The sequence below is a fragment of the Monosiga brevicollis genome, genomic scaffold, assembly GCF_000002865.3.
Source record: "Monosiga brevicollis MX1 MONBRscaffold_3 genomic scaffold, whole genome shotgun sequence".
Taxonomy (NCBI): Eukaryota; class Choanoflagellata; order Craspedida; family Salpingoecidae; genus Monosiga; species Monosiga brevicollis.
The window spans coordinates 1,675,123-1,697,400 of NW_001865040.1; the positions used below are offsets into that span (position 1 = coordinate 1,675,123).

The window sequence follows — 22,278 nt, forward strand, 5'->3', positions numbered from 1 at the left end:
ACCAGGGGTGTACCTTGAGAAGGCCTAGAACCTCGCTGTCGGAAAGCAACGGGAGCTGGGCTGGGCCCAAAGCTGCTAACAGGGCGGGCGCGAGCACGGGCGCAACTGCCTGCAAAAGCTCCTGAAAGGCTGGGACTTCACGGTTCTCTAGCATGGGTAAAACGTCTAGCAAGACGCCACAGAGACTCTAGCGGCGGGTTTTGATGAACAGAAAGGATACAGGCGGATAGGCCAAGCACGTGGCAGCCTCGGAGTGAGGGCTCGAAGTAATAGTCTCTTGCCGGGTGGAGCTAGGCTCGGGATAAAAGCATTCAACCTACGTGATCGTCACGGGCATGAGTAGCTAGGCGCGAGGCTACCAGGTCCATCCAAGCTTGATGAGATTGCTTTGGCCACAGCGTGGCCATGGAGGCCAAGACCTGGCGTTTGGCGAGGACGCGAGTAAGTGGCTCAGTGAGGAAGAGGTTCTGACGGGGTTTGGAAAAACTCGTTGAGGGGGACGCTTGGGGCTCACCCGAAGGACAGGGCGACGCTCACGAGTCATGACCATTGCCAAGGCAAATGTCCGTGTGGCAAGATCATGTGCAGACGTAGCGTCGGTCAGCGCCGGCCCGTCGGTTGCCACGAGGTCATGCCAGGTACGGCTCAGAGCCTCGACGCCCTGAGCAAGACGTCGCCAATCCGCTTTGCCGGGCCGTTCCTGAGCAGTAAGCTCCGTGACCAATCCCTCAACTTCTGCTAGAGCCTCAGAGGCTGCATCCGTCAGCGCCTTGGCCATGGCTGTGGTCACGAGGCAAGTTGCGACGACAACAACGGCAGCGACGGCAGCGACGGCAGCGACGGCAGCGACGGCAGCGACGGCAGCGAGGCGCTCACTCAATCGCCCTCGTTTCACGTGTCCTTGTGATCCTCGCGTCGGCGTCCGGCACACAATTGCTGACATTTCCTTCCCCAAAGTCATATTATGGCCCCTCCATTATCAAGTCTGGTCTGAGCCAACATAAGTGCGCCTGTTGACATACTTTGCTACCAACCGCTTTTTGGAGGGCGCTTCCTCTCCCGTAAGGATCAAAGACACCATTACCAAGCGTTGGTCTCGTCTCAGCTCTTGTTGTGGTGTTGACATGCGCATCTGTGTGTGGGACTTTCTTAGGGCGCAGCACTGTCGAGCTGCATGAGGGTGTAGATCATTTTTTTTTTTGTTTGTGTGTTGAACAAACCAAAAGGACACCATGAACATGTCGACGGCCACCATCGTGATCGTGGCGTTGATCGCCCTCCTCGCCGTGGGTGTAAGTACGCTGCCATGCTTGATCCTCTCCCGTTTCGATTGAACAGCGCCTTGACTATGGCTATCAGGGGATCGTGCATGAGGCAGGCAGGTGTCTGGGAAGCCAGGTCATGTTGGTCGCATCGGCAGATCGAGCCGCCTCAGTGCCCTGAGCATGTAGACCGTTTTGGCACGTGTTGATCGAGTGCTGAGGGATTTTCAGTGAGGCGGACGGGGCCCATCATGAGTCTGAACTTCAAAGATGTCAAGGAGAAAGATCTGTTTGCATCTGCATCGTCTCAGGTTTCTGCTTACTTTGGTGTGTTTCTGGCACAAACACTTGTGGCTGAATAGGTGAAGGCTACGCCTCTCGATGACTATGTCAACAAGCCCGATAGCAACTACAAGTGGTTTGACACCAACGTCAGCTACACGGGCCCTGGCTATCGCGGTCAGTTTTGCAAATCAGTCTACGGTTGCGCCAGGCCTTGATCCTTTTTGCCCGTCTGGCACTCACCCGCTGCTATCGCAATGGGACAGTGCACATCCTGAACATGACTTCCCAGCAGTGGCTGACTGACAACGATGTGGATCGCAGCATCTGGTGGCACTACGTAAGTCCAAGGGTTAGGGTTAGGTCCAAGTAATCGGCTGGCCCACCTTCCCGATCTCACGTCTTCCTACCCAATCTCGCCTCGCCGTCTTCCCTCACCTGCCTCGGCCTGTCGCCAGATGGCCATCGTCATTCCCGAGACCATGAAGTACAAGGACACCAACACCATGTACATCACCGGTACGTCTTCACGTCGAGTTGCGATTGTTACACAGTGCAGTGCAGCTCTTGGTGCCAAAGGTGCTGATCCGCACCTTGTTTCTGTGTGCCCCACAGGTGATTACAACACAGACAGCGTGCCGTCGCCCGACTCAGAAGACGTCCTCCTCTGCGTCTCCATTGCCCTGACCTCCTTCGCTCCCTGCTCCGTTCTCTTCCAAATCCCCAACGCTCCCATCTACTTCAAGGCCGAGCAGCCCCCCACTCGTCGTGTGGAGGATGCCATCATTGCCTACACCTGGAACCACTTCATTGAGAACCCCAACGAGCCCGAATGGCTGCTCCGCCTGCCCATGACCAAGGCCGCCGTTCGTGCCATGGACACTTCTGAGGCCTACCTCAAGAAAAACTACAGTGCGTACCACCGGGGACGTTGTCGAATTTGCTTGCCGAACTGTGCGGTGACGATCCTTTGTTGCCTTGTATTTTTGTCTGTATTTCTCTAGACATGGACATTACGGGCCACATCGTGGCTGGCGGTAAGCCCTGCCTCCTGCCCCCTGCTACCGGCGGTTGACCGGTATTCTAATCCTCGACTCATCCGTCCGTCCTCATACACCGCTTTGCCAAATCCATTTTGTACTTTCTTGACAGCTTCCAAGCGCGGCTGGACGACCTGGACCACTGCCGCTGTCGACAAGCGCGTCAAGGCCATGGTTCCCATTGTCATGGGTACGTCTTGGGCATTGGTTGATTTTGTGAAGGTTCAGAGTGAGGCAAACCAATTTGTGGTGCTTAGCACTGCCTCGTTCTCACGTGCTCTTCTTGGGGGTAGACTTGCTCCAAATGATTCCCAATGTGCACCACATGTACCGCGCCTACGGCGGTATGTCTCGGGATGCATCAAGCGCCGCATTTTCTCCACCGCACTTCGAGTGCAAGTTGCCTCGTACTTTATACGGCTGACCTCACTGCACACTGCACTGCGACAGGCTGGACCTTTGCCTTCAAGGACTACTACAGCATGAACTTCACCCAGAACATCGACCACCCCAACATGCAGCTGGTATGTCTTTTGGCTTTGTCATCACGCGGTCAAAGCTTGGGCATGAGTCCAGCATCTCATTCCGTCTTGGTGATTGGCCGTGTAGCTGGCGGATGTCGTTGATCCCTACGTCTACCGCGAGCGCTACACCATGCCCAAGCTTGTTGTTGACTCGACAGGCGACGAGTTCTTCCAGTTGGACGACAACTACTTTTGGTGGGACAACGTGACCCAGTACGGTGAATCGCACCTCATCTTCATCAAGAACGCCGAGCACTCCCTTGTGACCGGCCTCGTTGAGGTTGTCAAGACCATCTCCTCTTTTGTTCATGACGTCATTGCCAACGAGACTCGCCCTGAGATGGTACGTGAGCAACAATGGCTGTGACGTCTCGCTCTTAATCCTCAGCGTCCAATGGGTGTCTTGCTTCACGCGTTCCGTCCCTGCCATGACTACAACTCGCGCTCACCTGGCGCGTGTGCGTGCGTTCGACACCTTGTTTGCCACAGACCTGGAAGTTTGGCCGCAACGCCGACAACACCTCCGCCTGGATCAATCTGACGACCTCGGAAAAGCCCAAGCAAGTCAAGATTCGCTGGGCTGATACTCTCAACCATACCCGCCGCGATTGGCGTCTCGTGACTGGCGAGAACCCTTGCCCAACCATCTCTGTGGAAGGTACGGTGCATCTGTATTCTGACTTTTGCACATTTACTTCGATCTGACATGCTGCTGCTGCTGCTGCTGCTGCCCTCCCATGCACCTTTTTTTTGACTGTGTACGCATCGGTTCATTCACTCGTGTCTTGGGTTCTGATGGTCATGTGGCAGGTGGCTGCGTTCAACCCGTGCTCTGGCAGGGCAAGGACGCCACCCAGATTGATGACACCCATTTCTGTGCGTTCCATGTCCAGCATCACCTACAATCCAATCGGTTTATGTAGTTGATTGTTTGCCTCACATCACCCGTTTTTTGTTGTCCTGCGTCTCTCAGCTGGTGAGATGGCATTCCCCGATGCCGGCTTCCGCGCCTGGTTCCTCGAGGTTGAGTTTGATGCTCCCGTCGGCGTTTTCCCCTACATCTTCTCCACCCAGGTAACCCTCGTTTGCCCTGAGATCTTTCCTAAAAAACCCGTCGTGTGCTGTCGTTCGCCAAAACCTTCCTCACACCCGTCACCTTTGCCCGTGCATCCGATTCTAGGTGGATATCGTGCCCGACTACTATCCCTTCCCCGATTGCCACGGCGAAGCTTGCCGCGGAACCCTTCTCTAAATGAGCCACATTTCGTTTCTTTTACCATTTCATGTGTCCCTGCTTTTCGTCGCACATATTTGCCTTTGCTCTAGCATCAATCGAAAGGCCAGGCCACTGAACTTGAACTTCTTTCTCATGTATACCGCGCAACGTCACGCCGCATCAACCGCTCGTCCGTTAAACACAGAACAATGACAAGTGAGCCCAGGTCATGATCAGAACAAGATGAGGTCAGAAACACAAAAACCCCAAAACCAGCCTAGCTTGGAAAATCGATTCAGGGACGCTTAGAAAAGGCGACGTGTGTCGCGAGACTTTTTCCGCTTGATCTCTTTCTCTAATCTGCAAGGGAGCACACGCGCAACGCGTGTTCGTCAACATGCCGGGAACTAAGAAGAGGGCGGCGAAACCCACTTTGAACATACTTGTGCTTGGCCGCCTGCAGCGTGGCAATCTCAGCATCAGCGCCGCTAATGTAGCCATGAACGGCGTCGGTGACGCGGCGGCTCTGTGAGTCGCGTCCCGACTGTCGCTGCTTGAAACGTTCCAGTTCAGCAATCTTGCGAAACAAGAGTATGAGGGGAGCGCAGGCGGTGGTCAGTCGGATGTTGATGACAAAAACAAACCACAGGAAAAAAAAAAAAAAATAAAGCAGCCATCTTCGTCGATCAGGACCACGAACCTGTGCCTCGAGTCCCAAGAGCTGGGCTTGCGCCGTTGGTGGAGGGCCACTGGGCTTGGTCGACGGTCCACGGGATGAGTTTGTTTGCGCCATCGGGGTGCCTGAACGTTCGGTTGGTGCCGGCTCGGCCAGAATGCGATTTAGCTTGTCAAAGACTGTGGGCTTGTTCGTTCGCCGCGCGCCATGTTTCTTAGCTGGAGGCTCACCCACTGAAATCAAGCGAAAGTCAAGTACAGGACCCCTCAGTTTAAAGTTGACAGCAACACAAAGCTGCGTGAAGGCACGCATGTCGACGGCTGCACTTACCAAAGTGTAGGCGACCCTGAGCGCGAAGCTGCATGATCTTGTCCAGGCTCTTCCCTGCTGGCACCACCAGGGCCGCCACGGGCTCGACACGGCCACGCTTATCTGCTCCCAAGCCATCGCCGGGTTTGTAACCATATTTTTGCAGGAGCTTAAGGCCGATGCCCGAAGTGTGCCGCTCCCAAGCCCCAAACGTCTTGACGTCGATTCTCGCGGTTGTTGTTACGGTATCCTCCTCAGCATCGTCATCCGAGTCGCCATCCGAGTCGTCATCATCAGAGAGAGTTTCTGCTTCAGCACACATTGGGGCCAAATGATCACTGGAGACTGCAATAACATCGGTTGATCCGGAGGCCACACCGAGGGGTGTGACCCATGATACCAAGGCTTGGCCATCATCAGCGACCCCGCGCAAGAGGGCTCGACGCCAGAGACGCGGGCCGCTACGGACCAGGCACAGCGCATTGATTTCCAGTGGCTGCTCAGCAGCTGGTTTCAATGCATCCACTGACACGCGATGGCCGTGTGACCAGGAACAGCCCGTGTCAAAGCGGCAATGTCCTTGCAGGAAGGCAGGGCAAGTGCACATGTCCGCAGACAATGGGCGTTGGAAGTCAACCAGGCAGTTCTGGCCATCAGTCTCAAGGAAAAGGACGCGAGCCAAGTGATGGGCTCGCTCGCCTTGCTTTGTTGTAAAGGGCGCCATGCATTCGGAGCCTGGGGCGATGGTTTCGCGATACGCTGGACGGTGTGCGCGCGTATCGGCCGTTACGGTCGCTACGCGTGCTTCCTCAGTCGCGAAAAAGCTGGCATAGGCTTGGTCTTTTGATGTTTGCGGAGGCGCATTTGAGACAGGGTTTTGATTTCCAGACAAAGACGACTGTGCCTGGGCAGGCGGCTGCTGCGACTGCGCCTTGTCTGTTGATGGGGCTGAGGAGGATGCCTGCTCGCTGCGCAGCAACTGGACGAGGTCGTGCAGGTCCTGGCGCATTGCCTCCAGCTCTGGGTTTGGGCCTCCAATCTGTAGTGCCTCCTCAAGGCTTTGCAGCGTAGCCTCGGCTTCGGCGAGATCCATCTCTCAAGTCTTCGCCGAGCGATAGACGCTTGAGCGCCCCCTCAAGAGAGAGAGAGAGAGAGAAAGAGAGAGAGAGAGAGAGAGAGAGAGGAGATGTTGAGTGCTGGTTTTGCTCGAAATATCTGACAATCCAGCCCACACTACATTATATGTAAGCACACACACACACACACACACACACACGCACTTTCTCTGTAACGAGTGTCTTTCGGTGTGTATGTGTGTGTGTGCGTGTGTGTGCCTCTTGAGGAAACATGGCAACGAGTACTGCCGGTCAGGTGGCGGAAAGCGCTGCGACCGTTGAGGCATCAGTTGCTCAGGACGCTGGGCAAGAGGCGCGGGACCGAGCTTTGGCCACAAGAAATACAGCTACAGAGGAGAGCTCTGAGGCAGACTTGGCTCAACAAGATGACCGAATTCGCGTCGGGGCAGAGTATCAAGCACATCTCCCAGCTCATGAAACTGGTCCGTAATGTCATGTGCGCGTCTCCCGTGACAATTCACCAGCGGGTTTGCACACCGCATGCGCTGTGTGTGCAAAGCTCCCTCTTTTTTTTTTTTTTTTTTTTTAAAAAATCTTCACCGCCTAAATTGTTCATTGGGCTGGCAGTGTATGATACAGCACAATTGCGCTCGCAATTAGTGCATCCGCGCCGCATGTGGCGACCCGCAGACTGCCCCTTCAGTGCCCAAAAGTGTGCGTCCACTTCATGCCTGTTAAACATATGTTCAACGCTCCGTTTGCCTCCTCATGGTCCTCGGGGCTTGACTCACAACCCATCATCTCTGCTCTAAAACAATCTTCTTCCCACAGTGGAGGACGTTGTGAAGCAGCTGCGGCAAATAGCGCCCAATCACAAGCGTGATCAGCTTCTGGGTGTCTTGTACTGGAACAAGTTTGATCTGGAGGCTACAAAGAAGGATCTACAAGACTATGTCCCGCACCCCTGTGAGTTGCAATGTGACAGTGTGGGAGGTCGCCACACCCGCCTCACTGGCTCGCTGCTGGGTGTGTTTCATGTCTTGCTCATGCTCGTGTTCGATTCCCTTTGACTCATCGTGCAGACGATGACGTGAACTGGAGCGATGACGACGTCAAAATGTTTGCTGCCCTGTTTCGCCAGTATGGCAAATATTTTCACAAGATTTCGGCGCGGGTATGTTGATCTATGTGTACAAGGGTAGCAGGACGACGTACCGGCACTCGCCCATTCCTTTCAGCTGTGTTGACACACATGTGCTTCCATGTGCTTTTGTAGATGCCACACAAACCCATTGCCAACATCATCAAGTTTTACTACCACTGGAAAAAGGTTCATCGTGTGGACAACGTATGGTATTTGTCCCACTGTCGCAGGTGTTGTGCTCCCTATATCGCCTATCAAGCCTGCTCACTCCACGACCCTGTCCTTGTTGCCGCCGCCATCACCCACCAGCGCGTAGCTCGCTCGATCAACTGGACTGACCCTTCGGCACACGCTCCCCGGGCCCAGCCAGCCAGTCTCAAGCGCGCCCCCTCACCCACGTCTGGAAAGCAAATCCTGAGCGAAATTGAGCGACTACGTCAGCACAAGAACAACGCACAGGTGTGTTCGTGGCACTCACCCACGTTCCACCTAATTGCGCTATGCTAGCTTGTCATCAAGAATCGAGACACGCATTCACCTGGCATTCGATGATAGACCTCGCAGAAACGGGCCAAGGCTTTGCAGGCACAGATAGATTCATTCGAGGATCCAATAGCGCAGGTTGATGTGCCGCCTCATATTGCTGAACTAGCAGCAAAGCGTGCCAAGTATGTGCTTGGCTTGCCCTCGCTCCACTCTTGATCAACGATCCTAGTTCAGGGTGCCCGGGCTGACCCTGGCTTTCGGTTGGCTCAGGTCAGAGCTGCAGGCCCCGGCCGCCACACCCTCAAGTGTCGATAATCAAGTTCAAACAAGTTCTGATGGCGAGACTCAACAGGCGCAGGTCTTCTCCAAAATGATCATGAGCCATCGCAGCAAAGTTGGCGAGGACCCAGAAGCTATTAGCCGACTTCTCCTGGAGCGCCAGGGTGCCCGTGTTTCTCCTCAAGCGGTGCGCACTCCAATCTCATGCACCGCCTGATCTATGTCAGCTCCTCAAGCTCGCAGATTCTTGGCTCACGTGTTCTGGATGGATTAAATAGGTGAAAAACATTCTTGATGCCCAAAGCTAGCAGGCATGTGAGACCTTTTTTAATCGCATGGTATGCTCTATTATGTTTTTTTTTATGCGCTTCAAAGCAACCAAGGCCTTAGTCTTTTGCCGGGGGTCATCTGGGAACCAGAGAAAGAGCACGGATTTACTACCGGGAGCAACATCTTTGCTTTTTGCTGCTGGATGCAGGTCCACATTTCATCAAAGTTTGGAAAAATGGCAGCCGAGTCTTTTCGTCGACGTAGCAGGTGAATTGAAGAGATTGATACCATTGTGTTCCACACAAACCAAAAGTTGATTGTGCTCAGCTCGTGATAGTGGAGAAAGTTGAGCCCCCCCCCCCCAAAAAAAAAAAAAGAGAAAAAAAATAAAAAATCCGAATGTTTGGAAAAGCAAGTTAAGTAGTAGCAGGGCCATTTGTTTCAAAGTCAACAAACACACGTTTTGGGTCTTGCATTGCAACTCCCAAAAGAAGCATGCATTCAAAGAAGTGGGAAGGGCTACTGACCCGCGTTCAAGGTGCGATAGGCTTCGGAGAACATTTGAAATGCCAAGTTGGCACACTGTTGTGGATTTCGATCTGGGTGCCAGCGCCGGCTCAGGTCACGATATCGCTGGCGTACCTGCATACGACATAGAGCAGGAGATTAACACAGTCAAAGGCATGGTATATGGGGCCAAATGGCGCGATATTGAGACACCAAGCAGCTCTCACTCTCCAAGCACAAGACAGGCAAAATATCCAAGAACTAACCTGGGCCGAAGTGGCATTGAGGTCCAAGTTTAAGATTTCGTACGGTGATGGCTTCAAACGATGAAGGGCTGCCAAGTAGCCGTCATGGTTCAGGCTTTGACAATGGTTCTCCAAATCTACCGCTGAGTCTAAGAAGGCGGTACAGCCCAAGACATCGCACGGCAGTTTGCCTGGCGGGGGGGCAGGGCGGAGAGGGACCTGGTCCTGAACAGCAGATGGCTCAAGGTGCTGGGCATACGACTGCTGCTCCTCGTCCACAAGGCGCTGAAAGTCCTTGCTGCCCATGAAGACGTAATTGTTGTCTTTGGTTCGACGCTGAAAAGTAGGGTTTGTGTTGTGCTCGAGAGTCTGGTGGGCCGTCAAATCAGCACGACTTTCAAATAGTGCATGACACTGCCGACATTGCAAGCGATAATTTCGATTCCGTCCGGCCTCATGTGCTTGGGCGGGTGGGATGGCTCCGTGTGATCGATGGGTGCCACGAAAAGCATCCTTGGTGCCGACAGGCTGCGTTGTGCCCGTCGTTGGGCCACCATGAAAGGAAGCCGGTGCTGTTGAGGGAGCACTGGAAGAAGGTGGGGTGATGTCCGGCAGCGTACCGCTAAATCCGAGAGGGATGATCCAGGCCGTGCCGTGCCGTCCTGCACGCAATAAATGAGAGTGGCCATTCATGCTAACGGGTTTGAGGGCATAAACCCAGTCGTCCGCGTGGTTCGGCATTATCTCCTGGTGAGGCCGCGGTGACCGACGGGTAGCACGGCAAAAGAACGATCGTATACAGCCATCAAAACCTCCTGCAAAGAGATGCTGCTCCTGCAACGCCAGCGCTCGAACGGTCTTCGAGCCCGACGTCAGGCGCCACTGCACGCTCCCATCAAAAATGGAGAGAGCCAGAACGTTGTGTTTCTTGCTGCTGCCGCTAACAACCACCGTCGAGGGCGGCACCATAAGCAAGCCGAGCACTGGCGTGGAGGAAACCAGCAAGCGCCACCCGGGCGCCACCCAGGCCATTGAAGGACGATAGCTATTCGTCACTCGTCTTGCGGCAATCGTGCGGCACTCTATGCAGCTAGAAGGGGCACATGCGAGCCCCTCGTGCTGCTGACAAGAGACACTGCGCCCAGACACAGCCAATCCCACACAGTCGTGGCATAGATTGAAAGGCGCAAAGCGTGGGCACGGGTTTTTGCATGCCCGGCACTGCAGCACGGAAGTCAGGTCTGCGTCCTGGCTGAGAGCCAATGTGACATGCTTGTCATACTGACGGCGCATGATTCTATCAAGAGACACGCAGACGAATGGCGCTGATTATGAGCCCATCTCGGCTAATGTTGGCCAGCTGATGGCAGCACACTCACCTGATGCGTTGATGCAAGCACGCTTCACATTTGAGACTGCAGAGCCCATTCTTGGCGTGTGTACAAGAGTCAAGCGCCAGGGTGCTTTGATGTTCACGTCGGAGGCATTTGGAGCAGGCAAGCCGATCAAAAATGCCATCATCAGCCGGCGCCACACTCGAGGCCGTACGCTGGCTGAGACACACCAGGCAGGCCATGACACGCGGCCTTGCTGCTGCTGAGAGGTTGGGGTCGGGGCGCGCTGGGGCTTCATGCGAGCAGGTGAGCTGTGCTTGGACAGTACCACTCACAGAAGCCGCCAACATCACTTCCAGGCCTTGAAAGTCAAAGACCTGCCCAAGAAAGCCGCGTGCATGCGGACAAACGGGGGGGAAGGGGGGGGGCAAGTCAAAAAAAACCGCTGTACCCATGAAACTAGCGTGCATATATAAAGCGTACCGATATGGACGTAATGGTCTTGTCGGCCACATCAAATCTATGAAGGATGAGATTGGTAGGCAGATGCAGGACTACCACGTGACCCGAGCGCAAGCCAATAAAAGCTCGAGCGCCAGCAACGCAGAGTTCGTGCACGGCCGCGTCTAACTGGGTCATGACGGAAGTCTTCTGGCCCAAAATGTGGGCATGCACGGTTCCATCATAGCTGCCACTGAGGTAGCCCTTATCGGGCAGCGCCGCAACTGCAGCAACCGTCTGACGGTGATTCTGATGCTGTGCAATCAGTTTACCTTGCGGCGGATAGTCAGAGAGCTCATAGACCTGGACCAGCCCAGATTGCAGTCCCAGAATCAGATAAGGTATCGAGTGACCTCCCCGAGCAGCATATAGAATGGTCGCGGCCTCGATGACACTGGGAGCTGTGGCCACCACAATGGGTTTTGAAATGCAAGGTGGATTGCCAGAGGGGGCACCAGGGCCATGGGGGGTTGATGAACTGCCTGCTGCTTTGGGGTCCCTGGTGCCTGCTGTGGGGTGTTCTTGACTTGGTTGATCGCTGTCATTCTCTGAATCTAAGCAAACTACCTCTGGTTCTGAATCAAGAGGTGGGGGGTGCAAGAGTTCCTCGTATTGTTTCTGCAGCTGACGTGTCTTGTCTGCCGTACACAAAAAGAGCAAGAGGGACACGAGCGATGGGTGACACGGCTGCCAGTGCAATAAGCGGCAAATAAGTGGGGGGAAAAGAAGACAGGAAGCAAGCGAGTCCCATACCTTGAAAGCTTAGTAGGCGGGTGTGGCAAGAACGGCAAATCACAAGCCCACATCGTGGACAGGTCTGAAGTTTGTCCTTGCGTTGACATGCTCCACAGGCGAGAAAGGTTGCACCGCGCGCATCCATAGCGGGCTGGCCCGCCAGACGATGCGTTGAGAGAGCCCAAGGTTGTTCGCGACTGCAGGTCTTGGACAATAGGGTAGTCATGTCTGCGTGAAGGGGGCGAGTTTGGGTCTTGGCGTGGCGTGCGGTAGAGGTGGCCTGGATTGACGCCGTTTTCTGCGTGACGCTTGCCTGTACGCCTTGATCAAGGATGGGTGGGATGGTTGCAGTCTGAGATGCGGCGTCTTGGGTGATGGTGCCTATGTGTTGCGTCGCGACGTGGTTTGTCTCAATCGGAGCAACCTGGGAGCTGGCATCCAGGCACGCAGGTGGGGCAGTGGTCTGGACAGCAGCATCTTGAACAGGCCCAATCACCCTCAGCATGGGGCCTGGAACAGGATCTGGCGTAGGAGCGGCGCGTAGATCCTCATTCAGCTTGCGGTGCTGAGGCTGAGTCGAGGCTGGCTTGGTGATGCGTTGCGAGCTAACTTGGGGCCAGGCATCAAGCAGCATGGTCTTGCGCTGCGCAGATGCTTCAAATGCTGTTCGCTTACGAGGGGGCTCTTCATCCCTCACCGGAGCCACCTTGCGAGGAATAGGTGGCTGACTAGTGAGAGCCACGGCGTGGGGGGCAGGCTCGCTAGGAGGTTCGATCCGGGTGACGATGGGTGCATCAGCAGGGGCTGAGCTGCTGCGCAGGGTGGAAGCAACTCGCTCAACCTTTGTAGGAGGCTGTTGAGGGGTTGCATCGACCTCTGGAAAAGGCGGGGGCGAGCTTGATACAGGTCCACGCACAGTCGAGGGTATGGCAATGGCGGCAGGCGCGCGCGCTTTGTTCTATGTGAAGAAAGCGAGCAGCGGCAATTCGTCGATTAGACCTGGAAATAAATCAGGGCAGGTCTTGGTAAGGCCAGTGCTCTATTTGCCACTGAGCAAGAGGGCAGCGCGCACCGCCGTGGCATTGGCTTCCGGAACTCTACATAATCATGTGTGTTGTTAGCCAGTGAACATCCAGGGCAAATAAGACTGATGCCATGGCAGAGACAGACCTGCGATGCTGAATTATTGCGCGAAGTTGCTTCACATATGTGCATGGGTCCGCACAATGGTCATTGTTTACACACGATTCATAAAAGAAAAGGGGAAATTCTGGGTTTGAGTTGCGCGAAGATGCCTCTTTGAATGCGGGGAGAGAGGTGCCAATGGTGGGAAAGGTTCATGACTGATTGGTCAAGGACTCACACAACCATTGAGATGAATCTGCGAGATGCCGGCTGCTGCATGCACGATGTCAGTCGGAGGCAAGTAGGTGACCACACAAGCAGCCGTGCCTGTCTGGTTGGGAGGCTCAAACTGACATCTGACACCGATGAAAAAGGCCAAAGAGGAAGAGTCCACGCAGCGAGCAGTGAGCAACACCAATAATCACCATCAGCAACAGCGGTCGCCCTGTCTGACGACAAGGAGCACTGCGACACCCGCCCGCCCATCAGCCACATTCCGACCCTTCTCGAACAACACGTTGAGGGGTTTCACGCACTCGAGAATAGTGCCAAATTCAAACGCGATCAAGTAGAGCTCATGATGATAGTCCACAGAGCAGGCTACATTATCAATGCGCAGCCGCGGCGCCAGGCTTTCGTCTGCTTCTGGTATGCTACAGAAGAGGCGGGATGCAGTTAGCCGCGTGTTGCGGCGGATGCAAGATGGGGAGGATTACTGCTTGACGCACCGTTGCAAGCGCACGGCAATGAGCTGATCTTGAATGTATGTGTAAGCCACACGACAAGCCGCCTGACAGGCCTGGTGGACACGGGGCCGAGGTAGTAGGCGCGGTGAGCGGTGGCTCAGAGCGGCCTGGGAAAAATAAATCAAGGCGGGAAGGCTTGACATGGCCACCTGATTCTGGCGTGCAAAAGTGGCGCGCCAGGTTGTCAGCGAAGGTGTTTGTCTTTGCGGATTCAAGGTCAAAGTTTGCCGCGTTTCCAAGAAGGCAGCAACAGCTGCGCGGCTCCAGGTGCGAGGCTGTCCGCACGTTGGCAGAATTTAAAAGCATGAGGCAAAGGCAGCAGCAGCAGCAGCAGCAGCAGCAGCAGCAGCAGCAGCAGCAGTATTCGTGGCAGAGGGGGGACACAGGCAATCAAAGAGCCGGGACTGACCACATTGCGAAGCTCGAGCTGCCACGTTGCCACGGGAACACGTGGCTCTTGCCTTCTGAAGAAAGGTCGAAGCGTCGGCTGCCGCTTGGTCGGGCGAGGGCCGACGTTGCGCTGCATGGTGGTGACAGTACGGCGATGGCCCGTGCTCACGCTCGCTTCACGCGAGAGTACGCAAAGCAATGGGCAACACGGGAAGGTCCATCTACACAGCAGCGTCTAGTCAAATCGCCACACCAAGCTCTCCATCCCTATGGGCTGCCCCTGATGGCAGCCCGTATATCGTTTAAGGTGTGTACCACCACAGCTTGGTCATCAATGAATGTGTGTGTGTGTGTGTGTGTGTGTGTGAACAGCTCAAGACGGCATGGAATTGTCAGCACGAGCTTTTGTCAAAGAAAGATGGATTAAATTTTGTTGTTTTGACCTTGCAAGAAATGGATCGCGCATCATTCACATTCACATTCAGCAAGTCTGATCGGATGTGCGTCAGTGGGAGAAAGGTTGATGTATCACCATCCACGGCAGGGCTCCCAAGTCTGCTTGAGCCACAGTCTTGATGAGCGATTAGTAGCAAGGAAGGGCGCGGGGTACGACGGATCAAGAGACAAACCTCGAGGACAGTGGTTTGGTCTTGAGTGACAAAAAGCTGGGGATGCAGCGCTGCAATGGTACAGGACTGGGTACACACACGTTTGACGCGTGAACAAGCGCACGCGTGGGTACGGCAAGGACCGTGCGCACATATTGAAAACTCACATGCCACGGCAAAAGGCGCAGACGTTGGCCAACAGCAAAGGACTCGGTCAAATCACACTCGGGCTGAGCCACGACAACGCTGCTCTCTTGAGACACGCGCAGAAGCCTGCTTGCGGACCCCATTTGGTTAGACGACCATTCATGGTCCTTCAAGTGTAGAAGTAGCATTTGACCCACCGCAGCGTCGGATGATCGATAAACGCGCCAAAGCCTTCCTCTGGTTGTTGGGGGAACAGTTGGCAGGTGTTAACATTGCGCCACGATCGTTTTAAGGCTAGACAGGACACGTTTTTAGCAAGACAGCGTACCTGCACCTTGTGCACTGAAAGCCGTCCAGCCCGCATCTGAGGACACAATCAAAGAGGGTTATCAAGGTCTCGAATCCGAAACGTTTGGGAAAGGGACAGGTCTAGCTAGGCCTACACCTGTGACATACCCACAAGCAGACGATCCCTCTGAACTGCAGTAATGGTCATGTGCACCTGGATGGCCACATCCTCAAGACGGCACGCCCCAATGTGCGCCTGCATGACGTCTGCAGCGACGTGGCACGAGGGCATCTTCAAAAACAGCGCAAGGGGTCAAGCCGGAGGGGCGGCTAAGCGAGTGATGGGCTAGGTACCGTAAAAGATGTAGTTGCCGGGGTGCATCTCAGTTATGCCATCGAGACCCTCAGGGGGTGGTTGGCTGCATGTGGGCGTAGAGCCCACGGCCGTTGCTGCTACGGTCATGTGCTCTGTGCGAAGGTAAGTGGCTAGGGTACAAAGTGCATCACGCTCTTGTCGAGCAATGGCTTGAATCTCGCTGACACCTCGGGCGGCGTAGCTATGCCCCGCGTGTGTGTAAAGACCTGTGTTCAAGACGGCAGATCACGCTTGGAGTGAGGCGCGAGAGAAAGAGAGAGAGAGAGAGAGCAAGCGCACGTTTGAGGGGGGCTGACAGACAGCCCAGTGGGCCTCTGCTGCCAGGTGCACGGCATGACCGACCACAGAAAGTGAGCCCTGGGTGCTGGTTGATGCAGCGAACTAGCTCTAGGGCCGTGACAGCAGCGTCGGCATCTGTACCAAGTCCTGAGCGATGGTATCCGCTGTCCACGTCCAGCCAAACTCCCAAAGGTCGGCCCGGGGGTGGAGAGGCTAAACGCAAGCCTCTGAAGAGGACGTTCAGGTGGGCAGAGCACGCAACTAAAATTCCAAAGGCCGCCAGAGACTCGGTCAGAGCCAGGATCTCCTTGACCTTGGCCTCGGTGGGGTAGCCAGCGAAGAGCACGTCTGAAACCACGGCTTGAACATGCCGAGCCTCTTCCAAAGTCGACACGGTGATACCGGGTTGATCTTGTGCAGCCAGCTGTAGGCTCGCTCCTATCAAACAACGCGTGGCAGGCGCGTCATTGTTTTTGCCTTGGCCCACACAGAGACTTGATCGCGTCCTTCTCGGCAGCGCAAGACAGACCTTGTCGCGTTTTGTGAGTTTTGTAGTGGGGGCGTAAGCGCACACCAAGCTGGTTGGCTCGGGCTTGCATGCGATGGACATTGGCCTGCACCTTGTGTAGATCCACACTGGCAAACGGTGTGGCAAGCTCGGCGAGTTGCAACCCGGTGCCGGCCATGACGCTAATGAACTACACTCTGTGCCACACCAATACAGGCAGCAGCGGGACTGCTTCAGATGTGGCAGGGGACAGCTTGTCCATTGATTTGGCGGGCAGGCCGCTGAATCTATGAGACAGACAGAAGAAGAAGGAAAAAAAAAAAAAAGGAAATGTCACGCTGTTGACATGACAATTCACGAGTGCTTTTATCGGTCGGATCAAGTTGGTGGATGATCTTTGCGGAGATTCGATTGGAATATGGTAGGCCTGCAGGGATTCAACTGCCAGGCTACGGTTTGGCCACTCAACAGCAAATGCATCAGACGGCATTTATTCAAGCCAGTCATGTATGAAGAAGAGGCGGTGCCAATTCATTGGTGGAGCAAGCAGCAACCACAACGGCGGGTGGGCACACCTCAGCTGGCAACAAACAAACAAACAAACAGACAAACAACCGAAAATAAAAGGGACTTGAGCACATTGATGGACAGACAGGCATGACATCAGGCTCGAAAGCAGCAAGAACAAAGGGCGATCGCAAGGAAGAAAATAGGTCCACTCGGTGGAAGAGGCAGGCGCCCTTGTCGTCAGAATCTCTGCTCGACTCGAGGGAGCCACTCGGATGAGCGTGCCACAAACGCAACGAAACGAGATGTGCAGGGCAAATAAGAAACTAAAATAAGCAAAATGAATGGGCTTGCCAGTAGCTTGCCAATTTGGTGCAAACCAAACCAGCGTCCACAGCTACTCTGCGCCACAACAGGGGCCACAAGGCCACGCCCGCACGTACAGACACAAAACGGTTAAAAAAAAACGGATAATTAAGACACTTTCACAATCCCAGGGTGGGTTGAGGTCAGCCAGTGCTCAAGCACGGGTGTTGGCTCGTGGACGAGACACTTCTACACATCGTTAACCAGAGAAACCGGTACACGCATGAGCTGGGAGACGACGCAAAAACAAAAAAAAACACAACAGGTAATCGAAGCAATGCCAAGTCCAAGAGCGCAGAAGATAGCTGCTCAGATCAAGCAAGTCAAGATCACGTACCCTCTTCTTCAGCCTCTTCCATGATGGGTGAGAGCCGCGTATGTTTGACGGGCTCGGATTCACTGCGACGGCGTGTGCGGCCGTCCAAGTGGGGGCGCAGAGGTGCTCGTTGGCGACGCGGGTGGATGGTGCGCCGACGGTGCATGAGTAATGATTCTGAAGTCGCATCCTGCTCGAGTCCGGCAGCTGCATGTGACTTGGAGCCTGGGGCGTCAGGCCGTTCGGCAGGTGCAGCGGGCGTGGCAGCACTGCCTCCACCCAAGAGACTCAGAGCGTTGGCGCCACTCATGGGCGGTGTTTGTTTGCGGGGCGACGGTGGTTGGCTGGGGCCAAGGTCTGAAATGGAGCCAGAACGATGACGGCACTCGCCGATCAACGGGCCCTGGTCAATAAAGTTGGCTTCGCGGTGGCGTGACAGATTATCTTCTGTGCTGCCACGAGCGTGAGCGGGCGCAAAGAGCTTATCCAGGGTGTGCTGATGCTCGTACATTTTCTTCTTTTGGGAAAAGCGCTGAATGTCAAGCGCGTTCATGTTGCAGTTTGGTGTGGGGGACCGGCCCTCCACGCGGGACAAGGTTTGAGCTGCCGTTGTGCCGATTGGTGCCGGTGGGCGGGGGCCAGTGTTCTCGGCGCGATTGATGGTGGCGGTGACGCCTGGTGGAATGTGCGGGTGACGTGGCTATGCTGCAGCTCTGCGGAGGCCTGATGAAAAGAGGTAAAATATATCAAGGGTTGAAGAGGCGTCTGGCAAAGTGCTGAAGTGGACGAAGCGACAGCCGGGGGAGATATCAGAGATGGGGATGATGCCTGTGCGGGGGACAGCACACGACGAAGGTGATGGTAGATCGGTCGTGTTCTTTGAGGAAAAGGCGGGCCTTGATCAAAGCGGATCAAGGCGTCAGCAGAGTACTGGGTCGCGCGGACGGGAAGTCGAATGCAGAAAAAATGGCCGTCGCGGCAGCGGATGGCACACGGCTCGATGGTGAAGTTTGGGGTGGATTTGACACCTTGAGGTGTGAATGTGCACACGGAGAGGATTGGCAGGCAAATGTGTAGGTGTGGAGGAGACGACAGGGGACTTTGGCTCGTCAAATGGCACCGCGAGCGAGGAAGACTGGAGGTCGACGCCAGGCGACGCAGGTGGCTAGCAAATTTAACCACAAAAGCCTGACCCGAGGGAAAGGTGTCAAGTGAGCGTCAAGGGTGGGCAAGGACAATGTAGTTTTCACGGTGTACAAGATGTGGTGAGCGGAGAGGATACTGGTAAATGCAGCCCCCATCCCGACCTGATGGAGGTTGCACACCCACACCCCCCGCACCCGCACCCGCACCCGCACCCGCATCTGCAGCTGCACCTCAACATCTCTGCATCTGCATGCTATACAGCGTACTCGAAACAACACACACACACACACACACACACACACATGATGAGAGCAAACATCAACAAAACAAAAGAATTTTGGAAGACGAGGACACGTCAAGCAGAGAGCACTTTTGTTTTTTGGATTTTTTTTTTCGGACTTTTGGCAATGGATGGATGGTGGTGGCGTGCCATTGATGTCGCTCGCCACCATCATCAACGACGCAGGGACAACGTCCTCAACCGAGACGGCAGGCCCTACTTTTTCTGCCCGTGCGGCTCGATTGGGTACAGACAGTCAACCTGTGATTTGTGATGGCTGACCAGGACCAGTGTGTAAAACTCGACGCGCCATCATCATCATCATCATCATCATCGGCATCATCAACCAAGCGGCTTCGGCTTCCTATGGGGGTGTGCACAAACACTGCACCACCAGTCTGCTTTTTTCCATAGCTGCCGCCGGGGGGGCTGTGATGACCATCACACCATACCAACACCTGTTCGGTCTGTCAAAACAGAATCAATTCGATCAGTCAACCATTGGGACCGTGCATGCGGGCACCCATACAAAGGGCAGCCAGTCTGTCTGTTTGACCGGTCCCGTCAGCGCGAGCGCTGACCCCGACTCACCACGACTTGCGCATGCGCGACCGGCCATCACCAGCTCGCGCGCACCACCACCGCTACCGTACTGTGATTAGCGTTACACTTTCCAATCATCACACAACCACACACACATACACACGTAACCGCGGCCCATGCAGTCTCTGCCCAGATTTGGTCAGTCTCTGCGAGGACACAAATCTTGATAATTGTCAGACGTTTCTGTTCTTGACAAGCGAAATTTTAATTTTTTTTTTTTTTTTTGAATTGAAAACGGGGGGCGTGATGGCAGCGAGGAAGGATGTGGCTGCCTTCTAGACATTCTGGGGCTGCAACTGGTCCACTTGCCCCACGGGACATGGTTCTATCTCATGCATGAGCTGGCTTGGACAAGAATAGCGAAACATGGCCGCCGTGCCACCCTTGCCACGGCCGCTTTGGCCACAGCCATTCCGATTTCTTCGGCGCCTCGTCGAGGAAATGGTTGATCAAGCCGTGAGCGTGAGTCATCCTCGCTTCCTCTTGCCTTGGGCTTCGTGAACCACAAGGCCGGCCATCCCTTTTCTTGCTCCGCGTCCTTTTCCCACACATACCCATAATCACGGGACAAATGGCCCACTCGCACACCCAATCTCGACATTCGGGGATACTCGAAACTCCTCTGCACAGTTTGCACCACTTGACCCAATGTCCCATCAAGCCTGCTTGACGCACTTGCCCAACGCCGCGCCAAACTGCCCCACACACGCCGTAGCCGCCTTGCTTCTCACCTGGCGTCCTGCTTGCCATACCTGCCATCATATTGTCCGCAGCGAGCACAACACCGCCAGGCTCTTGCTCGGGCACCCGTGGCCGAGCTTCGTGACTTTGGTTCGAGCTGCCGGCCTACCGACCCACCGCCCTCGCTACTGCCACCATGCCCACTCGCTCACGCTTCATCGGGATACTCATCCGTTGATGACGTCCTCTGCTGCCCCTGCCCCTTCACTCTGGCTGGTGTGGCTGTAGGCTGGGAAACGCTAGCCGACACAAGCCCCGTACTGCTATCCGTAGACGCCCCTAGTAGCACCCTGCTCGCCTTGGTCACCACGAGTCGCCCCGATGAGACCGCCCCGCCTCCGACCTCCCTTGAGTTGGTGGCCTGGCGCTTTGAGCCCTCCAATACCCGTCCGCGCCTCCTCGCCCGTGTGCCGTGGTCCTCAACAACCACCGCACACCAGCACCATGGCCTAAGTCATGTGTCCGTCAATGCCGAGCCCGGGAGCGAACTCGTGCTCGCCATCACGTCCTCCCTGGGCATTTGGATTGCCCGCCTCGCCACGCAGACGGGAGAGTTGGCGCGCTTTCCCTCACCGCTGACCCGCCTGATCATCGACGGTCGACTCAATGACACTCAGTTTGTGCGCTGCCTCTTGGCCACACACGGAGCTGCCTTTGTGACTACTGGCGAAGACCGAGCTGCCTTTGCACCTGGACACCAAGAGCTGCAGCCCTGGATCCAGAAGCAGCCGAAAGCCTCGCGGTTGGGCCCCACCATGGCCATTGTAGGACCCCTCCTGCCCAGTGGCACCTCCTGGCGGCCCGTCTTCACTCACCACCCACAATTTGCTGCGGCCCATCGTCCCGGCCACGGTCTCGTCAAGGTCTATGATCTTGCAGCTGGTCGCATTCAAGACATCCACGCTGGTGCCGCGGTCGTGGGTACGCTGCCAGACTTTGCGATGGCTGCTATTGTCTCGTCTCGCCTTGACGACCAACTCTCATGAGCGAGCGCCCCGCGTTAAATAGATGCTGTTGCTGTGCATGACACGAACATGGCCCTGCTACTCACGACGGGCAGCCTCATGCTGTGCAATTGTCGACGGGTCTACAAGGTAGAGTTCAGATGCAGATACTCAAAAACCAAACGCGCAAACTGTGTAATCGAGTCAATGTGCGCACGCCCACTCTTCAGGCGGCGAGTGTCTGACAGCCATTTCTTGTTGATGTCCAATCCCACTGCAGCTGAGCGCCATTGTCTTGGGCGTGCCACACCCCGAGGTGCTTGCGCTGGCCGGAGATCGAATTTTAGCGTGTGGATCCAGCAGCGAGGTCTTCTTTCATCCCCCTCTGGCCTCCACTGCTGCAACTTCACCTTGGCCGGTGGGCCAGCTGCGTCGCGACGACCTCTTGCAGAAAGGCCTGGCGGATGTCTTGGATGCCGACTCGGCATTGGTCATTTTCCATCACCCAGTTCGCCAACGCCTGGTTGCATCCCACCCCACCCGAGTCGTCGTACGTTGCGGCAAGCATTATCAGGAAGCGCAGCAACCATAGAACATAGGCCAAGCTCAATCCTACTTTTGCACTCTCACGTTGTTGTGGGATACCTACCAATAGGAACGGCTTGGCTCGGCACTTTGGCGGGTCCGTACGCTCGACAGCGTCCGTTTCTTCAAAATGACGGAGGTGAGACCAGGCGGCGTCGTGCCCGAGCACCTTCCAATTCGGCGCCCATTGTTCACCCCACGCTTCAAATTAGGAATTACGCCTCTATGCCGTGGATGGCCGGCATGCCCTGGCAATTCATGAGCCCACGGGTCTGATCATGGCGGCTGACCTTGACACCCCGCTCTCATGACGCATTCTGCTTGCGGATGTTTCTATTTTCGATGAGATTTATTCTTAGACTTGAAGCATGTAGATTGGTTCTTGTAACACTGGCAAACAGCGCGTGCTGCGCGTTGATACCCAGTGGAGGTGCATA

At 55.4% G+C, this 22,278-nt stretch overlaps 6 protein-coding genes across 6 annotated transcripts; 3 read left to right on the plus strand and 3 right to left on the minus strand.

The window, feature by feature from the left end:
- Positions 1-1,232: 1,232 nt before the first annotated feature.
- Positions 1,233-4,031, plus strand: MONBRDRAFT_23039 (uncharacterized protein; the record flags this gene model as incomplete). The annotated part of the gene is made up of 12 exons (XM_001743071.1): positions 1,233-1,292; positions 1,625-1,721; positions 1,811-1,884; positions 2,003-2,063; positions 2,160-2,456; positions 2,549-2,581; positions 2,697-2,774; positions 2,878-2,928; positions 3,035-3,108; positions 3,194-3,451; positions 3,598-3,766; positions 3,919-4,031. The coding sequence occupies 12 exons, from the start codon at positions 1,233-1,235 to the stop codon at positions 4,029-4,031; spliced, it is 1,365 nt and encodes a 454-aa protein (XP_001743123.1).
- A 417-nt stretch (positions 4,032-4,448) lies between these two features.
- Positions 4,449-6,402, minus strand: MONBRDRAFT_35954 (uncharacterized protein; the record flags this gene model as incomplete). Its single annotated transcript, XM_001743397.1, has 4 exons — positions 4,449-4,684; positions 4,768-4,901; positions 5,025-5,233; positions 5,331-6,402. 4 exons carry the CDS (start codon positions 6,400-6,402, stop codon positions 4,630-4,632), a joined length of 1,470 nt encoding a protein of 489 aa, XP_001743449.1. The 3' UTR covers positions 4,449-4,629.
- A 254-nt stretch (positions 6,403-6,656) lies between these two features.
- MONBRDRAFT_23041 (uncharacterized protein) lies at positions 6,657-8,511 on the plus strand (the record flags this gene model as incomplete). The annotated part of the gene is made up of 8 exons (XM_001743072.1): positions 6,657-6,867; positions 7,013-7,099; positions 7,217-7,411; positions 7,468-7,559; positions 7,662-7,733; positions 7,896-7,988; positions 8,085-8,197; positions 8,286-8,511. 8 exons carry the CDS (start codon positions 6,657-6,659, stop codon positions 8,509-8,511), a joined length of 1,089 nt encoding a protein of 362 aa, XP_001743124.1.
- A 572-nt stretch (positions 8,512-9,083) lies between these two features.
- MONBRDRAFT_31280 (uncharacterized protein) lies at positions 9,084-16,531 on the minus strand (the record flags this gene model as incomplete). Its single annotated transcript, XM_001743398.1, has 15 exons — positions 9,084-9,206; positions 9,338-10,613; positions 10,696-11,027; positions 11,134-11,789; positions 11,905-12,844; positions 13,250-13,367; positions 13,548-13,664; positions 13,740-13,810; positions 14,777-14,842; positions 14,923-15,028; positions 15,100-15,244; positions 15,359-15,457; positions 15,545-15,772; positions 15,909-16,283; positions 16,375-16,531. 15 exons carry the CDS (start codon positions 16,529-16,531, stop codon positions 9,084-9,086), a joined length of 4,809 nt encoding a protein of 1,602 aa, XP_001743450.1.
- Positions 16,532-17,555: 1,024 nt separating this feature from the next.
- Positions 17,556-18,095, minus strand: MONBRDRAFT_5910 (uncharacterized protein; the record flags this gene model as incomplete). The annotated part of the gene is made up of 1 exon (XM_001743399.1): positions 17,556-18,095. The coding sequence occupies one exon, from the start codon at positions 18,093-18,095 to the stop codon at positions 17,556-17,558; it is 540 nt and encodes a 179-aa protein (XP_001743451.1).
- A 1,842-nt stretch (positions 18,096-19,937) lies between these two features.
- Positions 19,938-21,298, plus strand: MONBRDRAFT_5911 (uncharacterized protein; the record flags this gene model as incomplete). The annotated part of the gene is made up of 2 exons (XM_001743073.1): positions 19,938-20,033; positions 20,345-21,298. The coding sequence occupies 2 exons, from the start codon at positions 19,938-19,940 to the stop codon at positions 21,296-21,298; spliced, it is 1,050 nt and encodes a 349-aa protein (XP_001743125.1).
- Between the last annotated feature and the right edge of the window lie 980 nt (positions 21,299-22,278).